General features: G+C 45.4%; 2 protein-coding genes across 2 annotated transcripts; one reads left to right on the top strand and one right to left on the bottom strand.

The window, feature by feature from the left end:
- Positions 1-354: 354 nt before the first annotated feature.
- OASL (2'-5'-oligoadenylate synthetase like) lies at positions 355-10,590 on the bottom strand. The gene is made up of 6 exons (XM_090292370.1): positions 10,163-10,590; positions 6,115-6,397; positions 5,121-5,296; positions 4,031-4,272; positions 2,932-3,079; positions 355-1,435 (listed from the first exon to the last, which is right to left on the bottom strand). Exons 1-6 carry the CDS (start codon positions 10,358-10,360, stop codon positions 935-937), a joined length of 1,548 nt encoding a protein of 515 aa, XP_090148496.1. The 5' UTR covers positions 10,361-10,590; the 3' UTR covers positions 355-934.
- A 7,613-nt stretch (positions 10,591-18,203) lies between these two features.
- Positions 18,204-22,108, top strand: CUNH12orf76 (chromosome unknown C12orf76 homolog). Its single transcript, XM_090292545.1, has 2 exons — positions 18,204-18,388; positions 19,897-22,108. Exons 1-2 carry the CDS (start codon positions 18,256-18,258, stop codon positions 19,980-19,982), a joined length of 219 nt encoding a protein of 72 aa, XP_090148671.1. The 5' UTR covers positions 18,204-18,255; the 3' UTR covers positions 19,983-22,108.
- The last annotated feature ends 1,568 nt before the right edge of the window (positions 22,109-23,676 follow it).

The following is a 23,676-nucleotide window of genomic DNA, read 5'->3' on the forward strand; positions in this document are numbered from 1 at the left end:
GTAATATGAAACAATTTCTTGTCTGTTTTTTGTCCCATTGTTATAAATAACTTTTAGTGGCCAAACTCCAGGTTTGTTCTTATCTTTTCCTCTTAACTTCTAAAACCATTCTCTTCTACCTGGTTTCACTGTAACATTTGGAAAAGGTTATAAATGTCATTTCCTTAAAAACAAACAACAACAACAAGAGTTCATGGGAGTTTTTACACTGTGTTATCCTTGCTCTCCCAGACTGCTTCTTCTTTTCTCAGTTTCTCCAGTTTTCACTCCCAGATTTGAGATGCTCAAATGATTAAGCAGTTACCACTAGGACAGCATTAGCACCCTGTGGAAAGAAATGATCATCCAAAAGAGATGAGCAAAGTTTATTTATTCCCAACTTGCTACAGCAAGGGAGTTGGCCAATATCCCCCTGTATTTGGCAAAGACTTGAAGACAGGCCATGGGAAATTTTTACAGTGGAAAGGCGAGAAGGTCTCAGATGTGTCCTGATTGAGGTTGGTGGCATAGGGAAGCTGGGGGTGGGCTATCTAGAGACAGGACATCATCCTATGTGATTGTGAGAGGGTTTATCTGGCTTTCTCTGGTTGGTCCTGAGTTGGAAGGCAGGGGTGGGGAGGGTTAGGGAAGCTGGCAGTTAATGACCAAGTCCTGACAGTTTTGCGTTGATCACTGCACAGATGATGGTTTGGCTTCCCAAACTGGTGGTTAGAGATTGTGGCTCAGAATTCTATTGTCATATATGGTCTGGTCATTCGTGTATCTAATCTTTCACACTCCTCCTCATTCCTCCACTGACAAGGAGGCCTAGAATAACTCTTTACAAAGGTAGTAAAGACAGGGGACTTCCCCAGCAGAGAGCTGGAAGGAGTGATTGATAGGATGAGTCCTGGATGAGATGGCAGGACCGTGCAGAGAGGTTTCCCAGACGAAACTAGCTGGGTCGAAATGGAAACTTCATGGCATTCTTTTTGGAGAGGATGAGGGTGTCACTGTCCTCAATACCATAGCTCCCAAAAGCCGACCAATCCTGCAGGACCTGGCCTTGGAACTCCAGCTGCTGCTGTTTTCTGAGTATCCCCTGCTTGTCTTCTATCTGCTGTTTCAGGCTGAGGATGAAGCTGTTGGGGTCGATGGCATAGGCGTGGCTGCCACCGTCTGGATTCTTCACAAAGACCTGGATCTCAGGGGTGGTGGTCTCGAGCAGATAGATGCGAGTGTTGGAGAAGATTCCGAAGTTGGCCAGGGAGCTGCGGCTGCTGAGAAGCTGCCGCTCACTGCTGGGATTTTGGAAGGACAGACGCTGTAGGCCAGAGCCGCCCTGGCTCCGCCGGATCTTCTCCTTAATCTTCCTTATGGGATCGTAAGGGTTCACCATGAGGATCAAATCTGGGTAACCCCACTGTTCCACAGTCACCTGGATGTCTCGTGCCCTCTGCAAGGGAGAGAAGAGAAGGGTTGAGTCCACATTCTTCTGTCTCACATGCAGAAGTGCCCCTCACCTGTCCTCATCTTTTCTTTCTTTTTTAAATTAAATTAAATTAAATTAAATTTTTTTTTCTTTAATTGATTCTAGAGAGAGGGGAAGGGAGGAAGAGAGAGAGGGAGAGAAACATCAATGTGAGAGAGAAACGTTGCCTCTTGCATGTGCCCCAACTGGGGACAGAACCCGCAACCCAGGCTTGAGCCCTGACTGGGAACTGAACTCAGGCCAGGTCTGGCCTCCTCTTTTCAACAACATCAGCAGAAGACATTTAGGGAGTGCCAACCATCTTCTAGGCCCCGTGTTGGGTGCCTTTTACACTCTTTTTAATACATTTTATTCTCACAGCAGTCCTATAAGGGGTTGGTTCTCCTATTATCCCATTTTACAGATAAGGAAATTGTGATCAAACAGGGTGAATTGATTTATTGAACACATCAGGGGCAGTGAGGAACAGAGCAGGTACTTGAGCCTCAGTTTCCTCATCTGTTAAATAATGATGATAATAATAATACTTGACATTTCTACTTTACAGAATTATCCCTGTACAAGTGCTTTGTAAACTGTGAAGTGCAATGTGATTAAAATAGATTATTATGGCTTTTGCCTGTACCGTAGGTTTGGCATCACATTGTATTATCTGTTATTTAGCATTTTTTTGGTTTGTTTTCTGAGTATGTTCTCTGGTAATTCTTTCTAGTAGTTTTTTTAAATCGATTTTATTTACTTATTTTTAGGGAGAAGGGAAGAAAGGAAGAAAGAGAGGGAAAGGAACATCAATCAGTTGTCTCTCACACACCCCCAACTGGGGACCTGGCCTGCAACCCAAGCATGTGCCCTGACTGGGAATCAAACTGGTGACCTTTCAGTTTGCAGGCAATCCACTGAGCTACACCAGCCAAGGCAAGAAGTTTTTTGTTTTCTGGTGTTTTTTTTTTTCTTCCTAGACTTTGGAGCAAGAAAATGTTTATTGATTGGGAAGGCCTAGCTTGAGAACATGCGAGAACTAATTCTGCAATTCAGTTAAAGACAACTCAAAATTCAGGTATCCTTTAGCAGTTTGTGCGAGTTTGTTTTGGAGACTATTGCCCCCTTGCCCCCACCCCCCACCTGTCCCAAGCCCACTGCTGGCACAAAACAGCTGACTGAATCAACTTGCCTGGCTCAGTTCATGCAAGGAATGATTGGGAGCATGGAACTGATTATCTGGCAGGTATGGGAAGAAAAAAGGAAAGGAGAAAAAAAAATTTGAAGATAAATCTGAGACTCAGAGAGTTTAATCATTTCCCCAAGTTCATAGAGCTGGTGGGTGGTGCAGCTAGGCCTCAGACTGTCTGACTCCAATGCCCTGTTGACTCCATCAATGCAGAAATAAATAAGTAAACACTACACATTTATCTCATTCTGGACTTTAAGCCTCTGGCAGCAGCCTGGAGAGGAGCCATTACCTTCACATTCCAGCTGGGGATTGGCTTCTCCTGGTTGTCATAGCAACAGTCCTGCTTCAGGCACTGGCTGGCCCTCTGAGCGACTATGTCCCATCTGTACCCTTCTGCCACATTGTGGGTAGGGTCAGCTGGATCCAGGATGATGGGCCTGTAACACAGGGAGAAGGTACCCAAGCTCTTTCTGGTTTGGAAGACTGCAAGCCAGAAAGAAGCCTTCTCAGATGTCATCTCTGTGAGCCCCTGTACAACTGCTCTGTCCAGAGCCCCAGACCGTCAGTCTAGGGGGGCCTGGCAACATTGCTGGAGAGTAACAGGATAGAGGAGATTAGATTTCCAAGAATTCCTTTGGGGAGAGTTCTCTAGGTATTTGTGAGGAATTCTGGTGATGTGTCTATGTGGGGAGGGTGAGATACGAAAAGGCATGCTGCAGCAATAACTGATGCCCGCTCAGGTAGGCGGGCCTCTCAAGTTCAAGGACTTTGTTTTGCTGACAGGCTACATAGGTTTGAGGCTAGAGCTGCTGAAATGCTTTGGATAATAATAATACCTCTGCCATCTACTGATATTAGAGGCACTGGGCCAAACCCTATGTGAATTAACCTATTTTAATCCTTACAACAATTCCATAAGGTAGGGACCAGTAATAGTGTTGTTGTCATCCCCATTTTGCAGATGAGAAAACCGAGGCACAGACCTCCTTAAGTTCTCGCAACCAGCAGATGGCATTCCTCCTTAACAGAGGGGGGGCTGGGCTGCCTCCATGTATCTCTCCTCTGTATAACTATTGAATGGCAATTTTAAAGAATATAGGCTTGGAGGGGGCCAGTGGCCTTGCCGGGCTGCTGGCATGATGACGGACATTGGCTGCCAAGCCCACGATAAGGGCTGACCTTGTGCTCCAGAGGCTTTGACTTAGGAGGGATCTGCGACTTTATCTATGTGACAGGATGTGATAGCAGGCTGTTGGAGTGAACTGAGCATTTCTGGCTCCATGCCTGCTCCTCTCAACATCCCTGGGTCCCTGAAATCATCCTGTCAGGTCGAAGAGGCAGGCTGTCTTATGGGGTGGGTGGCACCTGACCCGCCAGGGGCCCAGTACCTCTCTCTCTGGAGCTGTTTTCTGACAAAGTCTTCGATGACTGGGTTCTGGAGCGTGTAGTGCTTGGTCCAGTAGATACAGAGCAACTCATACTCCTGCAGTAGTTCCATCACCGTGGTGAGGCCTTCGTCCAGCCTGAAACTCTCATCCTCCATTGTACCCATTTCCCAGGCGTAGATGGTCAGCAGCTCGAGGGCGTAGAGAGGGGGCAGCATGGATCTGGGGCACCTGGCTTTCACATACTGTTGAAAGAGATAGGTCGGGAGAGAGAGACAGAGAGTCCAGATGGCACAGGACGAGAAAACTGGAAAATCCAAGTTCCTGTCTCAGCTCTGCCATCACTGGCTGTGAAATCTAGGCCAAGTCAGTTTCCCTCCCCAGCCTTAAATGCGTTTCCCCATTTTAGAATTAAGGGGTCGGTTAGTCCAGTGGGTTTCAAATGGTGCGTGACTTAACTCCTGGAATGGTGTTATGAAGAGGTATCGCAAGCAGTGAGCAGGATCCTGCCTACATAGTCATGAAGAAGGGAACTTAATGTCGCTTTGTGACTATTAAATCATCATTCTGACGAATCTTAAAAAGATATACAATTTCCCTTCATATTTTTTTCAATTACAGTTCATCTTCAATATTATATTAGTTTCAGGTGTCATCTGGATATTTTGAGATATACCTGGAACCATGCAGACATGCATGTGAAATCTAAAAAGCAGCTGCTAAGAATATATTCACTTAGTAATAATTATGATACTCAGGAGCTCCCACCATTTGGAGAGGGAATTGGTGTGGGTAGAATTAAATGAATCATTCTCTTGTTATAAGTTCCTAACAGGCTGAGATTAATGTGCAGATACACCAGTGAAATTAACGTTAGTCAGTACTAGAGTGCGTAACTGCAGCACGAAAAGTACTTGTTTACTAAAGTTCTGTAAATTCCTCATTTTGCTCCTTCCTTCTGTTCTTCCTTCTCTCCCCCCACTTCCATTTCTTGTCGAAGCGGTCTCCTGTGATGACAAATCTGGCCTCCGCCTTTTCTTCCCCTCTCTCCTCCATCTCCTCCGCCTTCCCCCCATCCCGCCAGCCCCCTCACCTGCAGGAACCAGTGCTTTACCAGCCGTAAGAGGTTCTTCAGCTTGGTTGGCCGATGTTTCACGAAGTTCCTCTGCAGCTCACAGAAGGAAGGACCGAAATTTCCTGGGTAACCGCCAGCTTTAATCAGACTCACATAGACCTCAGGGTTTGGCTGGAAGTTGGGAACAGAAGGCCCTGGGGCGAGAGAAAGCAAAGGGAGAGTGCTGGGACTTGGAAAGCCTGGGTTGCTAGGTGGCCTGGGTCTGGGGAGCCTGCTAATTCCCTGGAGTGTTTCTCCAGAGACACCTGAGATCTCATAGCCTAGAGAATAAAGAGAGATCAAAGTGGGTTTTCTAATTCTTAGGCCACTCAAAGGCTAATGTCTTCCCTTACTGTCCCCAACACTTACTCTTAATGCCTACTTTGGATTTCTCAGACTTATTTCAACATCCCATCACCTTAGGGGAGACCCAGTTCCAGGTGAGACAGCAGCCTCTGCAGGTGCACGTGCTGAGGCGCATGCTGCTGGGGCACACACGCGTCACGAAGGCACCCTGCCCAGAAGCTCTATGTGTTCATTTGTAACGTGACTTCCCTTCTCTGTCCCACTCCCCTATTCCCTACCAGCCTTTCCTGGGACTGCCTGCCCTCAAACCCTTGTCTCGGGGTCTGCTTCTGGAAAAGCCCAAACAATGACAGGCCCAACCGCACCCCACCCCTGCGGTAACTGTGATAGAAGCACCCAAGGTGACTCTTCTAACTCCTTCCCCTCTGTGGTCTTGCCTCCTTTCGCCATTATATGATTCGCCATCTGCATGATTCTTTGAGAAATCTGTTTCCCAAGTTGAGCCACGTGACAGCCAGAGGTGGGTCAGTCCTGTCCATTGTGGCCGCCAGCCCCCAACACAACAGAGGTTGAAGGGAAGAATGTGGCCATGAATGAGAAGCGAGGCAGCTGCAGGCCTCTTGGGAAGGGCACATGTGTGAGACAGGTGGGCTTCCTCTCCCCTTACCCAGGGCCCTGTAGGCAGGCGTGATGGTGACAGTGACGGGCTCCGCAGTCCTCCTGGTCTGGATGGTGAAGGTGAGAGCATCGGGGACTCCCTGGAACACCCCCAGGACCTCGAGTCCAAGGTCCAGCAAGTCCACGGAAGTCCACAGCTTTCTCAGCATCATCCTCAGAACAGCTTGGTGGTGCTTGGCCTCCTCCTGGAAGCTGTGGAAGCAGCTCAGAAACACCACCAGCTCCACCTCCGCGCTGCTCCTGAGCACCGTGCCATTCCCGAAGGAGCCTGCCTGCAGAACACAGAGCCCCATCACCCTGAGGTCACTCTCTGTGCCAGGCAGCCCCTGAGGCTCTTTACACATTTAATGATCTCCGCAACCCTAATGGATGGCTTGGTACCACCTCTTTCCAGGTGAGAAAACTGAGATGTCCAGAGGATAAGCCATAATATCACCTGTTGGAGAGGCTGCAGAGAAAAAGGGACTCTGATTCACTGTTGGTAGGAGTATAAACTGGTGCAGCCTCTATGGGAAACAACATGACATTTCTCAAACTTTTAAGAATAGAGTTACCATATGACCCAGCAACCCCTCTTATGGGCATCTACTCAAAAAACTCAAAAACATTTGTTCACAAAGCTACATGTACCCCTATGTTCATTGCAGCATTACTCACAGTGGCCCAGGCATGGAGACAACCAGAGTGTCCTTTGAAAGAGGGTTGTGTCAAGATGTGGCACACATACACAATGGAATACTACTCAGCCATAAGAAAAGATGAAATACTGCCATTCACCACAACGTGAATGGATGCTGAGAGCATTATGCTATGCGAAATAAGTTAGAAAAAGCCAAGAACCATATGATTTCACTCATGTGGGATATAAAACGGAAACTTACAGACACTGACAGACAACAGCAATGGTGGTTCCCAGAGGCAAGGTGCGGGGGAGGGTGGTAAAGGGGAAAGGGGGCCAAATATATGGTGATGGAGGATGATTTGACTTTGGGTGGTGGGCACACAGTGCAATATATGATCATGTGTCATAGAAATGGACACTTGGAACGTCTATGACCCTATGAATCAATGCTACCCTGATTAATTTAATAACAAAAAAAGAGGAGAAGCCCCTTGTCCAGGGTCACACAGTACACAGCCACCTCACTGTCACTGCACCACTCTGAGACTCTGTCCCCTTGGCTGCAAAGTTTTGTCTGTTCCAAGGGAATATGAATGCTCAGTTCACAGGGCTGTTTGAGAATTCTGTGACGCAGGGGGTCTGAGTTAACTTTATCACATTAAAAAAGGGGGTGCAGGATTGCCTGGTGGATAAGAGCCGTGGGCTGCGGAATGGGGTAGCCTGGACTTTGACCTCGACTCCTGCCTGTTTTCCAGCTATACGATCATTCTGAAATGATGGAACATGAGTCATTGGGTTACTCAGATGATCAGATGAGGACGTGTGTGCCAAAGGCTTGCTGTGGTGCCTGGCACACCGGAAGTCAGCGATATATTTCTCTTCCTCCTCACTGTCTGACTCACATCATTCCTTTTGCCGCTTGGGATTCACTTTCCCCATCTGAATGGAAGGAGCCTGAGCTGGATGATTTTGAAGGGGTCTCTTTGAGGTTCTGAGATTCTGGGCTTGTTCTCCAGCCCCCGTTGCCTCTGGTAGGTAGACAAAAGCCCTGCACCTCTGTGGCCTTCCTTCTTTCTCACTCCAGATTGGGAGGTGGAATAGCTAGGGATGAACAGAACGCAGGTCAGCGGCCTCTCCTGGTGGGTGAACCGCTGCAGCTGTTGTGGGTCGAGCTCTCGTGTCTGGCATTCCTGAAAGCCCTTTCCACGTACGAGACCTTTTCATCCTCACACCCACTGATTGAGGTGGGCGCTAGTATAATTATTTCCAAAGTACAGATGAGAAAACGGAGGCCGTGAGCACCTTGCCAGGAGTCATAGTCGGAGTCAGTTAAAGAGCCAGAACACAGCGTGTGGTTCTCCGACCAGAAAGATCTTCCCTGTGACCCAAGTCAGGCCCTGTTTCTGAGAAGGAGGAGTCTGCCATCTTTCTTTCTTCCCTACCTTTTCCATTCTCATTCTCTACCTGCATTCAGATTCAGTGTTTCTGCCCTGCGTGAGAGGATTGGGGATGGCTCCCAGTGTGTGGATGAGGGTCACGTCCCCCTGAGGGCCTTTCCAGTGAAAAGACCCAAACAGAGAGGAAAGAACATGCTAGCAGTGGCTTCAGGACTTGCTTCAGTTCAAACGTATTTAAACCCAACTCATTCAAGGACAAACATTCACATGTGTGGACCAGCCCAGCTTACCAGATTTTCTGGGTCAGGGAAGGGCTTAGAGGCCGAATGAAGTACTATTTCTCATTGGCCATTGCTCTTTGGGTATTTCTATTATTTCATGGTTTCAAGGAGAGAAGTGGATGTGGTCTGCAGGCAGAATTTGAGAGCTGGATAAATGTCATTTCCTGCTGTCAAAACTCATTCTGTGTGTAGCTCCCTCCTGTTGGCAGGCCTCCCCCATTCCATCCACCACTTCATTATCAGGGTTGTCAGGGAGGTGGCCTGGGAGGCTCTGCTTGACTAACTGGTGCCCAGACGGAAGAGATAACTCGGGCAAGAATTTATATGATACTTTATTTTTTATTTTTTTAGCATTTACCATGTGCTAATCATTTAGTCTGTTTCCCCATTTGCTTGATGAGGGAGAGCTGAGGTTGCTGCTGCTCTTGCCTCAATTACCGGTGAGAAGACAGAGGGTTTGAGAGCTAAGATGGTGAAGCTGAGGTCACACAGCCAGTAAGGGAAGAAGCCAAGAATCACACCTAGGTCTGCCAGATGTCAAAATGTGTGATTTCTCACTTCTAAGTCCCATGGCCTCAGGCTTCAGATGCTGGGGATGCGTACAAAGGAGAAATGGGGACCTGAACCTTCTAAATCCTTCCCTGAGGTGGCTGCCTCTGTAGATAGATCTAGAGCACTGAGCTGGAACCCAGAATTTGAGGGGGAGGGGTTGTCCTTAATTCTAGACTTGTCTTTGCCACCAGCTTTCTGTGTGACGTGGGACATCTCTTGCCCTCTCTGTGCCTCAGTTTCCTTAATGTTTAAGCGAGGGATTGACTAAGGCTCTTGGGTTCTCCGTGGCCTTTCTAGTTATGGCCCTCCTGAATTCTGATCCTAGTTAGGACAGGAGGTGATATGAGGCAGCTGGAGGAAGGGCCTGGAGCTCTTGGCTGTGGAGTCAGGTAGACCCTGGATCAAATCCCAGCTCTATCACTAACTGTGTGACGTTGGGTGAATCACTCACCTTTCTGTGCTTTCATGAAAAAAGAACAAAAGTCTTCTTATTATAAAAAATTTTAAACATAGAAACTAGAAAGAAAATACTATGAATTCATATATCCAGTCAGTTAGAGTCAACAAGTCTAAACTCCTCACCACATCTCTTTCATCTAAACCACATTAAAGTAAATTACAGACACCAAGAATCTTTGTCCCTAAATACGTTAGCATGTCTGTCCAATGAAAGAGAACATTTCCCCCATTATCACAAAACTATTACACCTAGCAAAATCAACAATGATTCCCTTATATTATCTAATATTCAGGTCATATTAAAATTTTCCCAATTGTTCTAAACTATATTTTACAGATGATCTATTCACACCGGGAGCCAGTCAAAGACCTTGCTTTGCATTTGGTTGTTATGAATCTTAAGTCTCTGAGCTGCCGCTTTGCTCATCTGAAAAATGGCACAAGAATAGTCCCTACCTCACAGGATGCACAAATTAGAGGTAATATTAAAGGGTTAGGCTAGTGCACCCCCCAAAGTGAATGATTATTAGCTTCCTTACCAGACTGTTCTGCTCAAGGCAGCAAGGTGGTGGGGTACAGGCAACAAAGGTGGGGTGTCCTGAGGTGTCAGCAGCATGGGTCAGGGCTATTGAGGCAAGAAGTCCCCAGCGTCCTCAGAATAAGGATAAGGACCCTCGTTCTGGCTTTGCCCGGCCCTGGCCCGGGGATGGAGAAGGGCAGTCTTACCTTCACCACCTTCTGCACCTGTGCCCCCTGGCACAGCCCACAGTCGCCCTGGAAGAGCTCTTCCCTCAGGAACTGCTCCACGGTCCGCACAGCCTCTAGCACCTCTTCTTTCCACTCCCGGCTGGGCTGCAGCCACTGGGCCACGAAGGCGTCCAACCTGGAGGCAGGAGCCCCATACAGCTCCGGGGACAGTGCCATCTCTGTCTGACATACCACTGCTGGACAGATATATAGCCACACACCCAGCTGCCGGCACCCATTCCTCCTTTAAGGAAGCTCCTCTTCAGTTATCCTCTAGCACCCTGTTGGGATAAGGGACCATAGTAGGGAGGAAACCAGGAGGGACTGGGCTGATCTGGGGCTCCCTTCCTGGAGACCCCTTGCTGTGGCAGAGGTGCTAAGAGACACTGAGCTGAGGCTGGAACTTCTGGGGCGACCTTAAGAGGCTTGGCTCCTGGCCCGCCTTTCTGCTATTGCTTTCGATTCTCAACTTTTTGAGTTTTCCTGTTATGACGTTTGGAAACTGAAATTGGCTTGAGTTTGGCCCTAGAGGAGGCAACTCTCCCAGTAGGTAAGAGGTGGGTGGCACTGTATCTGTCAGTCCAGTCATCCCACCTTGTCATACAGAGGTCCGGAAAGAGAAAGGACTTGTTCACAGTCTGGACGACCAGTGGGAATTCTAGAGTCAGACAGAACAGATTTATGTGTTTTAAATTTAAATATATATTTTTTCAATTACAGTTTACATTCAGTATTATTTTGTATTAGTTTCAGGTGTCCGGGGCATAGTTGTTAGACTGCTTTACAAAGTGTTTCCCCTGATGTTTGTAGTACCCGCATTACACCATACATAGTTATCACAATATTATCAACTGTATTCCCTATGCTGTACTTTATGTCCCCACGGCTACTTTGTAACCACCAATCTGTGCTTCTCAATCCCTTCACCTTTTTTACCCGGTCCCCCAACCCCCCATCCCTCTGGCAACCATCAGTCTGTTCTCTGTGTCTATGAGTCTTTTTCTGTTTTTGTTTGTTCATTTATTTTGTTCTGTAGATTCCACATGTAAGTGAAATAACATGATATTTGTCTTTCTCTGACTTATTTCACTGAGCATAATATCTTCTAGGTCCATGCATGCAGTCACAAATGGTAAGATTTCATTCTTTTTTATGGTCAAGTCATATTCCATTGTATATATGTACGTACCGCAGGTTTTCTAAAATCCACTTGTCTTTTAATGGGCACTTGGGTTGCTTTCATAGCTTGGCTATTGTAAATAACACTGCAATGAACATACGTGTGCATCTATTCCTTCAAATCAGTGTTTTGGATTTCTTCAGATATACATCCAGGGGTGGAATTGCTGGGTCATAAGGCAGTTCCATTTTTAATTTTTTGAGGAACCTCCGTACTGTTTTCCATAGCAGCTGCACCAATCTGCATTCTCTTCAATAGTGCACGGGGGTTCCCTTTTCTCCACTTCCTTGCCAACACTTGTTTGTTGATTTATTGACTGTAGTCATTTTGTCAAGTGTGAGATAATATCTCATTGTGGTTTTAATTTGCATTTCTCTGATGATTAGTGATGTTGAACACTTTTTCATATGTCTATTTCCCGTCTATATGTACTCTTTCGATAAATGTCTATTCAGGTGTTTTGCCCATTTTAAAATTGGATTGGGGTGTTTGTGTGTGTGTGTGTGTGTGTGTGTGTGTTGAGTTGTATGAGTTCTTTATAAAGTTTGGATATTAACCTCTTATCAGTTATATCATTGGCGAATATCTTCTTCCACTGAGTGGGTTATCTTTTCATTTTCTTGACAGTTTCCTTTGCTGTACAAAAAGTTTTTAGGTTGATGTAGTTCCATTTGTTTATTTTTCTTTCTTTTGTTTCCCTTACCTGAGGAGATATATCAGAAAAAAATGTTACTAAGAGAAAGGTCTGAAGTTTTACTACCTATGTTTTCTTCTAGACGTTTTATGGTTTGGAATCTTAAAATCTTTAATCCCTTATGAGTTTATTCCTGTAAATGGTGTAAGAAGGTGGTTGAGTTTCTTTCTTTTTTTCATCTATCTGTCCAATTTTCCAAACACCATTTATTGAATAGACTGTTGTTACCTTATTGTATGTTCTCGCCTCCTTTGTCAGTTATTAATTAACCATATAGGCATGGGTTTATTTCTGGGCTCTTTATTCTGTTCTATTGACTTATGGTGTCTGTTTTTATGCTGGTACCATGCTGTTTTGATTACTATGGCCTTGTAATATAGTTTGAAATGAGGCAGCGTGATACCTCCAATTTTGTTCTTTCTCAAGATTGCTGTGGCTATTTCAGGTCTTTTGTAGTTCCATAAAAATTTTTTTGGATTATTTGTCCTAGTTTTTTGAAATACGTCATTGGAATTTTGATAGGAATTGTGTTGAATCTATATATCACTTTGGGTAATGTGGACATTTAAACAATGACAATTCTTTATTTTTGTGAACACGGTATTTGCTTTTTTTTATTTGTATCTTCTTCAATTTCCTTCTTCAGTGTCTCATAATTTTCCAAGTACAGGTGTTTGACCTTCTTGGTTAAATTTATTCCTAGGTATTTTATTTTATTTTTGAAGCAATTGTAAATGGGATTATTTTCTCACCCTTTTAGCTAGTTTATTATTGGTGTATAAAAGTGCACTGATTTCTGGATATTTATTTCACATCCTGCTACTTCACTGAATTTATTTATTAGTTCTAGTAGTTTTTTTGGTGGAATCTTTAGGATTCTTTTTTTTTTTAAAGTATATTTTATTGATTATATTGTTAAAATTGTCCCAATTTTTTCCTTTTTGCTCCCCTCTGCCCAGTACCCCCATTTCCTCAGCAATCCCACACCCCTTAGTTCACGCCCATAGGTTGTGCATATAAGTTCTTTGGCTTCACCCTTTCCTATATTATTCTTAACTTACCCCTGTCTCTTTTGTACCAACCAATTATGCTCCTTAATCCCTGCACCTTTTCCCCATTTCTCCCCCTTCCCCCTCCCAGCTGATAATCCTCCAAATGATCCCCGTACCTATGATTCTGTTCCTATTCTGGTTTGCTTAGTTGGGTTTTGTTTTAATTTTTTAGACTCAGTTGTTGATAGTTGTGAGATTGTTGTCATTTTAGTGTTCATAGTTTTGATCTTCTTTTTCATAAGTAAGTCCCTTTGACATTTCAAATAACACGGGCTTGGTGATGATGAACTCTTTTAGCTCTACCTTGTCTGGGAAGCACTTTATCTGCCCTTCCATTCTAAATGATAGCTTTGCTGGATAGAGTAGTCTTGGTTGTAGGTCCTTGCTTTTCACCACCTTGAATACTTCTTGCCAGTCCCTTCTTGCCTGCAAAGTTTCTTTTGAGAAATCAGCCGATAGTCTTATAGGCACCCCTTTGTAAGTAACTCTGCTTTTCCCTTGCTGCTTTTAAGATTCTCTGTTTATCTTTAGTCTTTGGCATTTTAATTATGATGTGTCTTGGTGTGGTCCTCCTTGGGCCTAGCTTGTTTGGAACTCTCTGTGCTTCCTAGACTTGTATGTCTATTTCCTTCACCAAATTTGGGACGTTTTCCTTCATTATTTTTTCACATAAGCTTTCCATTTCTTGCTCTTCCTCTTCTCCTTCTGGCACCCCTACGATTCTGATGTTGGTATGTTTAAAGTTGTCCTGGAGGTTCCTAAGCTTCTCCTCATTTTTTTCAATTCTTGTTTCCTCATTCTGTACTGGTTGACTGTTTTTTCCTTCCTTATGTTTCAAATTATTGATTTGAACCCCAGTTTCCTTCCCTTCACCATTGGTTTTGTGTGGGTTTTCCTTCGTTTTATTTAGCATAGCCTTCACTTCTTTTCTTATGCGTTTGCCATACTTAAGCATATCTCTCAAGCCTGTGAGCATCTTAATCAGCAGTGTTTTGAACTCTATGTCTGTTAGGTTGGCTATATGTCTATTAGGTTGGCTATCTCCTCGTTGCTTAGTTCTCCCACTGGAACCTTGATCTCTTCCCTCTTTTGGGTCATCCTTCCCTGTCTCCTCATCTTGACAGGCTCCTGTGTTTGTGTGCCTCTGTGTCTTAGGTAGATCTGTCTTACCTGTTACATTTAAGAGGCAGAGCATTAGGCATTCATCAGTACAGGGTGACCTGTTTCACCATGTTGTGGCACTGTATGTGGGGGAGGGGTCTGAGAGGGAACAATGCCACTTGCTCAGCACTCGCCCCTTTTCCAGGCACTTCTCCCACATCTGTAGGGCCTGGCGCCTCTCTAGCTGTTGCCCTGGCCATTGCTCCCAGAGTGGGTGGGTCTGCAGATGTTCTAGGACCATGGGGGCCCTTTAAACCAGTGGACTCTACTGAGAGACCAGCAGTTTCTTCCTTCGCCCCAACCCCCACTGGTTTGCACAGTCAGAAGCAATGAGGCTTGATTTTCCCAGGTGCTGGGACAGTGACTTGTGCGGTCTGGTCTGATTCTGGGAGAGCTCCCCAGGTGTCCCTCCTGACTTTTTAAAATGCGTGACTGTGCTTTCCGCTGGCCTGCTGCTGCCTCCACTGCTGTCACCACACTACATTCTCTCCACCCTGGCTCCGCCCCTCCTACCTGTCTGAATGAGTATTTCTTCTTTATATCTTTGTTTGTTGGACTTCCATGCAGCTCGATTTTCTGGAACTTCTGATTGTCTCTAGTTTTGAGGTAGTTATAGTCCTTCTTAGTTGTGGAGGTAGACACAGAGTGTCTGTCTAGACCTTCATCTTGGCCAGAAGCCTCAGGATTCTTTATATACAGCATCATAGTGTCTACCAGACCAGTCAACCATTTACAGACTCTTAACCTCTCTGACCCTCCCATAATGTATCCATAAATTGGTTTAATAACACTGAGCCCCATAGGTTGTCATGCAAATTAAGCATGAGAACATTGAGCAGAGAAAGCACAGAGTAAATGCAAGTATTACTCATTTACTAATTATCTATTGAGTGTCTTCTAGGTGCCAGACATTGTGTTAAGAAGACAGAATAAGATGGGTTCCTGACCCAAGAGGCCTCTAGAGCAATGGAGGAGAGACAGGAGACTCAGAGTAATGTGTGCTAGGCCATGGGAACCTCATGGAAAGCTGGAGAGAAGAGTTTATTTTTTAAAAAGTTTTTTTATTGATTTTAGAGGGGGGTTGGAGGAAGGAAGAGAGAGAGAGAGAGAGAGGGAGAGAAACATCGATTTGTTATTCTATTTATTTATGCATTCATTGGTTGCTCCTTATTTATGCCCTGACGTAGGATCTCAGGCAAAAGCAAAAACAGGTGACCTCTCCCTGGTCACAGCCTCTGAGCTCTGGTCCACCTGAGCCACAGTCGCCCCCTGCCTGCGGGAGGCAGCAGAGCTCACCACCTGTGAGCCACTGGGGAAGAGCCTGCCCCGGCATAGCAGATGCTGGGGGAGCCCCACCCACATCCTCCTGGCTCAGGTGGACAAGTTCCTCCTGCTGGTGGGACAACGAGAGTCACATTCCACAGCCCCTCCCCCAAGGCCCCCAGAGGTGACCTGCTCATCAGCACACCTAACGGTGTACCACCACCCAAATAAACCACTTGCCCTAGCACCCTTGACTCAGGCTCTGCTTCCGGGGGGGAGCCCAACCTAAGACACCCCTCTTTCTTAGAATCATTGACTCAGAAGAGATGGACTTGCTCAGAACACCCATTCTCCCCTCCTGATACAATGAAGAAACACACCCTGTGGGGCAATGGACATGGCCCTTGCCCCTCCCGTGACTGACAGCTGGTCAGAGGGCCACTGGTCAGAAGGAATGTGTATTGTTTTGGGAATGGATTGTAACTCCCTCCTTATCTTCTTTTTGGAGTGGCTTCTTATCTTGTGACTGCTTCTTGACCCTTCTACACACTGAGGTAATGTAGTTTACAGTCACATGTAGGATGTTGTGCCTCTTTTGTCTGTGACCATTTATTTTATAAGAAGTCTCAGACTGGAGGAGATGCCATCTTTCTGTCTCTCTTGCAGCGACTCCCTGCTGTCTGTACACTCCCCTGTAATGTGAGTACAAACAGCATGTCCATATCGGCTAGACCACTGGGTGGCTTTTTTTTTTGGAATATCATGAACACTTAAGCAGCTCCCGGTTTGGGTTTGGGGCTCCTGTCTACACACCCCATTGTAAAATGAGTCTGCCACATGTGACTACCAAGTTGATGTGAAGTCCCAATGTTCTATCCCAGCTATAGGCTGTACCCTCCTGACTTGGGATTTTTTTTCTCTTTAGTGAAATCTGAGGACTATCCTGAGACTTCTAGTTGGCCACTGGTCATGTTACTTCTCTTCCACAATTCCAGTTCCACATGTCACCACCATTCCCTCACTTATGTCTGAAACCATCATCCTGCTAGCAGCTCTCGCTGCCCAGTCCTACCCAGTCACCAAGCTGGTCAAAACACATCCCCCAAAGTTCTTACATTCATGCTCTTTTCTCTACCCCCATGGCCACCACCACCCAGAACTTCTTTATTGCCCATACAAGGACAGCAATGGTGTCCTACATTTTTCTCCCTGCCCTAGTCTTGCCTCTTTATCCTATTCTCCACATTGCAGCTAGAATGCTGTTTCAAAGATTCAGATCTGATATGCCATTTTTCTTGCTTCTAAACCCAAACTGCATGCCCTGGAATTAAGCGCTAGTCATAACCTCACCTTTCCCCAACTCCCTCAAAAAAATACCTTCACTGAGGTCAAAAGCATCCCAAACACTGAAGTCCCCTTAAAGCCCTGGTGATTGTCATCATTTACAACTGAAATCCTTAAAATGGGCATGGCCACCATTATTTGGATTTCAGAATACTGAAAGAGCAAAATACATTCCTAGGAGTGAGTTATGTATGCTATTCTCATGCTCTGATCCTCCTCCAGAGAGATGTTTCATTTATACTTGCGTAAACTGCATACACCTTCTATTCTCACTCCATCTCCCAGGGGCTTCAGCATGCTCGTAAAAGCAGGCCAGTCTCTGCTACTACTGTGAACTGGAACCAAATATGACATCAGTTTCCAGAGATCAACATTGAGATGCTATGTAAAATTTAATAATGTCAGTATTCCTTACGTATTTACACAACTGTAATAGAGAATAAATTTTCACAAGAACAAAATCACTGTACAACACTCAAGGGTTGGCGGCAGGATGGTGACAACATGACCAAAGCAGATGCTGGGTCCTGGCCTCCATGCTCTTTGCTACCCTCTCTCCCAGTCTCACAGGTTTAGTGACTGCATTCAGCACGACACAAAATTAGAGAAGCAACTCCCCACCCAGCCAACTCAGCCCCTCTCCAGACTGCGGTCTTGGTCATTTAATAAAGTGCTAAGAGTTTGTTTTGAACATGAACATTGCATAGCAGATGCTGGCTCTAAGTAAAACCTTTCAACAAAACTCAAGCAGAGGAGGATTACAGAACCTAAGTGGTTGGGAGCAAAGAAATATGCAAACACGCCACCAAAACCAATGACCTGCCATTTTGACTTCTGTTGTGACATTTTAGCTCTTGTGTTCATTTAACAATTGTGTATTTAAAGAGGGAATGAAAGAGGGAACGAGAGAAGGGAGTGTGGACTGAGAAAGGGGGAAGGTTGCAATTTTAGAAAAGCACGTCCAGGTAAAAGCCCTCAGAGAAGGGGCCATTTGTAACATGGGGAAACAGTGTCTATTTCAGAAGCTTGTCGAGATTTAATATCAAAATGCACGGATTCGTAAAAAATTCTCGATAGGTCCAAAACGCACCTAAGAGACCTCTAAGGAAAGAGGCGTGGAGCACACAGGAAGGGGGAACGTTGGGCACAGCGGAACGGTGATAGACGTGGACATTATCCTGGGCGGAACAGTGATGTCCGGGAAGCTGGCCTGGACGGATACTGGGATGCTGGAAGGATCGCGACACGGGCGGTACTATAGTTACACCGGCAACGGCTCTCGCTTCACCGGCGGAAGCAGTGACGGAAGGCTGTATTTGTCTGGAGGCAGGGGCGGGGCTTCCGGCGGAAGTAGTCTCACCACTACTAACCCAGGAAGATGCTGTGCGTTTTGTGCTGGTGCCTGTGCTCTGGCCTGTGCAGCCTCCTAGTGGGGCAGGCAGAGGCCCCGAGCCCAGCAGAGCCGCCAGAGCAGAGTCGGCCATACGCGGTGCTGCGTGGACAGAACCTGGGTGAGCGGCCACGGGCTGACAGGCGGCTGGCTCGGGCCTGTGCTTCCGCCTCTTGGGGCAGCGGGAGCCTGGCAGGCGCGGGGCGGGCGGCGGGGGATATGTGAGGGCTGGAGGTGCAGGTGCGATCTCCTCCCCGAAGGCTTGGGGAAGAAGGCTCGAGCTTTACCGCTCAGTGCAAGCCGTAGTGCACACAGGCTCTCAATACGTGCTGGTTGCATGAATGACCTGCGAGTCCGGACACTTGGGTCTTAATCTGGGTCCCCTCCTCTCTGGCTGTGTGGGCCCAGGCGAGACCACTAGGCGCATAATATTCTAGTATATACCTCACCCCCTCCTCTTCTTTCCTAATGGGGATAACAGTCATAGTAATGTAATTGACATTTGCTGTGCATTTCCTGTATGCCGTGTGTTGTGCTGAGCACTTTGTATACGTGATTTCATTTAAGCCTCACAGTAAATAAGAAAGGGATGGTTTTCATCTGCATTTTACAGATAAAAATGAAACACAGGGAGGTTAAGCTATTTGCCCAAGGTTACACAGCGAGAAAGTGACGGCGGCCAGTACTAGAACCTAAGTTTTGTTTGGGAGTAGCTTTTCAACACACATACATACATACATATATGCCTACATACAGGTGTACATGGCTATGGAAGGGACTCTGGAGCTTAAAGCTTGGCAAACTTCAAAATAACTCTTGCCTCTTCTTTGGCTGAAGTCCTCCTTTTCCATTGTACCTCAGTGGTATATCTGCATATCTACCAAGTTGCCACATATCACATATCATATCTGGATTATCTTGACTCTATATGAACTTATTGTCTGCCGTGTATTGACCACTTACTGTGTGCCTAGCACTCTGCTAAGTGGTTTCCACACATTATCCTGCCCTTATGCTTTAGAACAGGGTTTCTCAGTCTGGGTACTACTGACATGTTGGACCAGGTCATTCATTGTTGGGGTCAGGGGGGTGGAGGCACACTATCCTGCATATGTAAGATGTTGATCAGCATCCCCAGCCTTTCCCTACTAGATGCCAGTAACACACCCCACTCCCAGTCCAGATAATCAGAATTATCTCTAGACATTACCAAATGTCCACTGGCATTAAAATCCCCCTGGTTGAGAACCACAGCTGTAGAATAGTACTAGTCAAAGGGTGATCTGCAAACCAGCAGGCATCTGCAGACTATTTGTTACATGCGAGAGATGGCCACCTCAGATGCTTCTTCCACCATCATACCTGCTGTTGCCACTCCTCCCCTTTTGCTGTCACATTGCAGTTTTCTTTATGGAGGCTCTTCAGGCTCTGTGAAATGCTCTTCCTTGTTCACATTCTCCCCCACAAATACATGGAGACTTCCAGAGAGAAAGTCTGTTCATGGCTCTTTCCCCCCTGCTCCTGGCACAGTGCTTGGCACTGAGTGGCATTTGTCCATCATCACCAATGAATGGATGACTTACAGAACCTGGAGCTGCCATTAGGAGGTAATCTGTATTCCTTTTGCAGTGTTGATGGGGACCATTTTCAGCATCCTGCTGGTGACCATGATCCTTATGGCATTTTGTGTCTACAAGCCCATTCGGCGTCGGTGACAGCTGAGCAAGCAAGTTCTTCCACGAGTATTTGGGAACAGAATCAGTTGTGTTGCACACGGGTCACTGCAGAAGTTGGAATTTGAACTTCCCTGCTTGGAAATTACCTTTGGTCTGGACAGTTGGTAAATGCTAAATGATTTAGAAAAAAAACATCTAGCAGTTATATTTTCCTAACACTGTAATGCAAATAATTGGCCACTGAGTCTGCTTCTTGGTGTTTCTTTTTATATGTGGCTATAATTGTTAAAAGTAAGACCTAAAGCTCAGTGTAAAGATGGAGTGCTCACGAGAAAGAAAACATGGCAAGCTTGTGAGTGACCTAAAAACCACATTGGAAAGGACTAGTCATTGATATTTGAAAATGCTACGAGGAAGACATAACATGTAGACACACATTTCCTACTTAAGAACCATTTGGTGACAGTGGGTTAAGAATCACAAATGTTTTTAATTATACTGAGTTGGCCTTGAGTGCTCTGGTGGCAAAGCAGTCAGTGTCAGCGGTGGGAACTTAGGCCATCACTCTTCATGCAGCATCGAGCTCTGCACTCTGATGCCCCCACTGAAGTCAGGGTCATATCACGTAGGCCTGTGATCATGTGTACTGTTGGGTTGGGAGGCTCTGGGGTTGGACTGAAAATGTTTCTAGTTGGCCCCTTTGAGAAAGAACTCCTCCCTGCCCAGACGGATCTCCCTTGTACTGCACTTAAATCTTTCCAGCCCTTGGCCTAAAATGTAATGGCAGCTTTTCAAATTTGGAATCAAAGACACTCAGCAGGAACTCTTCTTTTCGCCCTGGGGTGGGAAGGACTCATCCAGCTGAAGTGCCTGTTCACTGTACCAGGCAGAGTGGCGGGTGGGTTTGTGTTTACACAAATTTAATTTCAACTTTGAAAATGCTGCTGTTGGTTTGCACTGTTGGTGAACTGGATTTACCCCCCTATTGAAATGATACTTTCATACTTATAAAGTGGTTATCAGTATTTATTTTATTTTAAAGGTGCTAGGTTTAATTTTGTTATTAAATTGAAATGCTTATCTTGTGCTCCCTTCAAGCACAGCACTGATTTTTTTTTAACAACTGCACTTAATGTGAAATAATTGCTGTGGAATTCTGTAACTTTTTAAGGATTTTGTCTGTAACCCTAACATTGAGCCATTTAAATGTGAACTGTTCTGTGCTTTTCAGCAAATGTCAATTAAAATTAAAATCTTAATTGTTTTACTCCTAATTATGTTCCAAGCATTTGAAATGCAGGTGTGTGTTTGAATCTAATTTAATCTCTTAAGGAAGCACTGTGAGGCGGAATTTTAAATTCATATGTGAAGTAATACTACTTCCCCAAGACAAGGTATTTCAGAAAACTGAGCCAGGATTAATCTCTCAGGCTGCACCAGGGGTCAGAAGAACTGGATTCTTGTCCTAGGTACAGTTACAAATAGGTTTAACTTCTCTAGAGCGTCGGTTTCTCATCTGTGAAATGGTGACATACACACTTCCTTAATTATGTTGGAGATGAAATGATTTGGAAACTAACACAAATGAAGGTGGGATTACTACAGTTAGCCCGTCCCACAGAAATCTGTGGTTACTGACTGGAAGGAGGAGCGGTGGGATTCTGAGAGGCTGGCATTGCCAGTGAAGCCCCACGTCATCTGGAATGCCACATTTTGATATGCTGCCAAAAAGTTTATTGCCATTTTTAGGATTTTTAAAAGGAAACAGTAAACACTTGTCAGGCCTATAAACCTTGTGACCTGCTGTTTGTTCACTCATCACCAGCCAGGTAGTAGGATCATGTTCATTTTCTTAAAAAAACTTGTAATATACTCTCCATCCAAATCCAAAACCCAGTCTACATCCTCATTCAAATGTTTCCATCTGTTCAGTATGAGATTTCAAGCTAAAGGCAAAATAATCTCTGTAGAAAGAGGCTTATTACAAAGAGTCAAGTAAAGATTAAAAACATTCTCTTGGAGTAGAGAATTACGAGATCTGTCCAGAAAAAGTCTGATCACTTAATATAAAGAGAATGGTTTGCGCCACATCGATGTAACCTGGTAGCCAAGGAGAATGGACTGGAATGCGCATGCGTGAACAATGACAATGTCACTGTATTAGTCAGTGGGGTGGCAGATGCTGTTGAGTGAGCATGTGTACTGTGTGGCCGTTGCATTCAAAATGACGAGTAGAGCAACGAATCTGCATCAGATTTTGTGTTAACTTGAACGTTCCTCTGCGGAAACTATTCAGGTGATTCAGAGGGCTGCAGCCGTGGGCAGCTGGTCATCGGCAGCTTCATCACAATAACGCGCCCGCTCGTGAATCACGTCTCATGCGGAGTATGTGGGGAAACTCAGATCACCCACGTGACTCAGCCACCCCTACAGCCCAGATTTCTGCCCTGCGACTTCTGGCTTTTCCAAAAACTAAAATCACCCTCGAAAGGGAAAAGACTTCAGACTGTGGATGAGATTCAGGAAAATAAGATGGGGCAGCTGATGGTGATTGGGAGAACTGTGTGAGGTCCTAATGTGCCTATTTTGAAGGGGACTGAGGTGTCATTTCCCTATATACAATGTTTCTTATATCTTTAATAAATGTCTTTTTTTATATTACATGGCTGGGTACCTTCTGGGCGTTTCTCATATACAGAAAACTTTTATGTTCCAGGGACTGACTAACTAGTACCTTCAAGTAGAATTATTTTCCTGACCGTCTTTGAGAGTATGGGGGAGGGTAGTAGCCAAACCCTAGGCCTCACAAACTGAACTGTACTCAGAATATATACAGAGTACCCAAATGAACACATATGATTAATTTACACCAATCATAAAAATGAGTTATTTTAGCAAACGATAAACTTTCTTTAAAGTTGGGATAACGAAGTCTGCAAGTGCTGCTTGAGATTTAGGAGCTCTGGAGTCTTATGACTATTATTTTTTCCAGCTGGATCTGTTTTAAATCACACATATTTCTGGACGTGGGCGTAGTCTGGATTTTGAACCCCATCATTTAATGTGCTGTAGTCATTTGAAGCTGCCATAGTCCAACTTGTCTTCGGTGTCATCTGTGTTCAGCAGGGAACTGCTAACATTTTTAAATTAAATAATCCACAGGTATTGCATCTCAACCACAGTAACAATTTTCTTCACAGTGTCCCACTGGCCCAAAGTATTGCTGTTATCTTTTCCCCCAAAGCAAAGCAGCGCCTTCATTTTCCCAGTATCACCAAGGTGTCATTTCTAGAATCATTTTTACTAGTCATTGCCTTGTTTGTTTTAATACCAACATGTTTGGTGTGTCTGGAAGCCCTGATTATCATCTGAACTTGTAAGAACAGCCTCACAAAGTGCTCCAGCTTCAAAGGAGAGGGCATATTCAGGCACATTAGAGAGCTGATGTTAGCTTGGTTTTCCTCACTCCCCAAGAGCCAGCCAGTCCATCTCCATGCAGAGGTCTCAAAGGAGCCCTGGCACTGGCTCGAAACATGGAGCACTGGACGCGTGGGCTGTGTGACCGCAGGAGGGCCGAGAGGGGCGTGTCACCTTGTGATACACAGTTGAGCATTGGGAGGGCATTCTGATGTTCCAGTAAGACACAAAATGGGAAGTGTGGGTTCAGCCAGTGACTAGAAAAACAGCATGGAAAGAGAAGAGACCCAAAGGCTGTCTAGGATACCGTCTGAGC

The sequence above is a fragment of the Furipterus horrens genome, unplaced genomic scaffold, assembly GCF_987537825.1.
Source record: "Furipterus horrens unplaced genomic scaffold, mFurHor1.1.pri manual_scaffold_11, whole genome shotgun sequence".
Classification (NCBI taxonomy): Eukaryota; Metazoa; Chordata; class Mammalia; order Chiroptera; family Furipteridae; genus Furipterus; species Furipterus horrens.

What these genes read in the sequence shown, in the direction of transcription:
- OASL (XM_090292370.1), bottom strand. Translation starts at nt 10,360, where the DNA reads ATGGCACTGTCCCCGGAGCTGTATGGGGCTCCTGCCTCCAGGTTGGAC. An exon ending in AGGTGCAGAAGGTGGTGAAG is followed by an intron (nt 6,398 to 10,162) that starts GTAAGACTGCCC and finishes TGTGTTCTGCAG; the next exon opens with GCAGGCTCCTTCGGGAATGG. An exon ending in AAACAGCTCCAGAGAGAGAG is followed by an intron (nt 3,080 to 4,030) that starts GTACTGGGCCCC and finishes CCTGTGTTACAG; the next exon opens with GCCCATCATCCTGGATCCAG.
- CUNH12orf76 (XM_090292545.1), top strand. Translation starts at nt 18,256, where the DNA reads ATGCTGTGCGTTTTGTGCTGGTGCCTGTGCTCTGGCCTGTGCAGCCTC. An exon ending in GCTGCGTGGACAGAACCTGG is followed by an intron (nt 18,389 to 19,896) that starts GTGAGCGGCCAC and finishes TTCCTTTTGCAG; the next exon opens with TGTTGATGGGGACCATTTTC.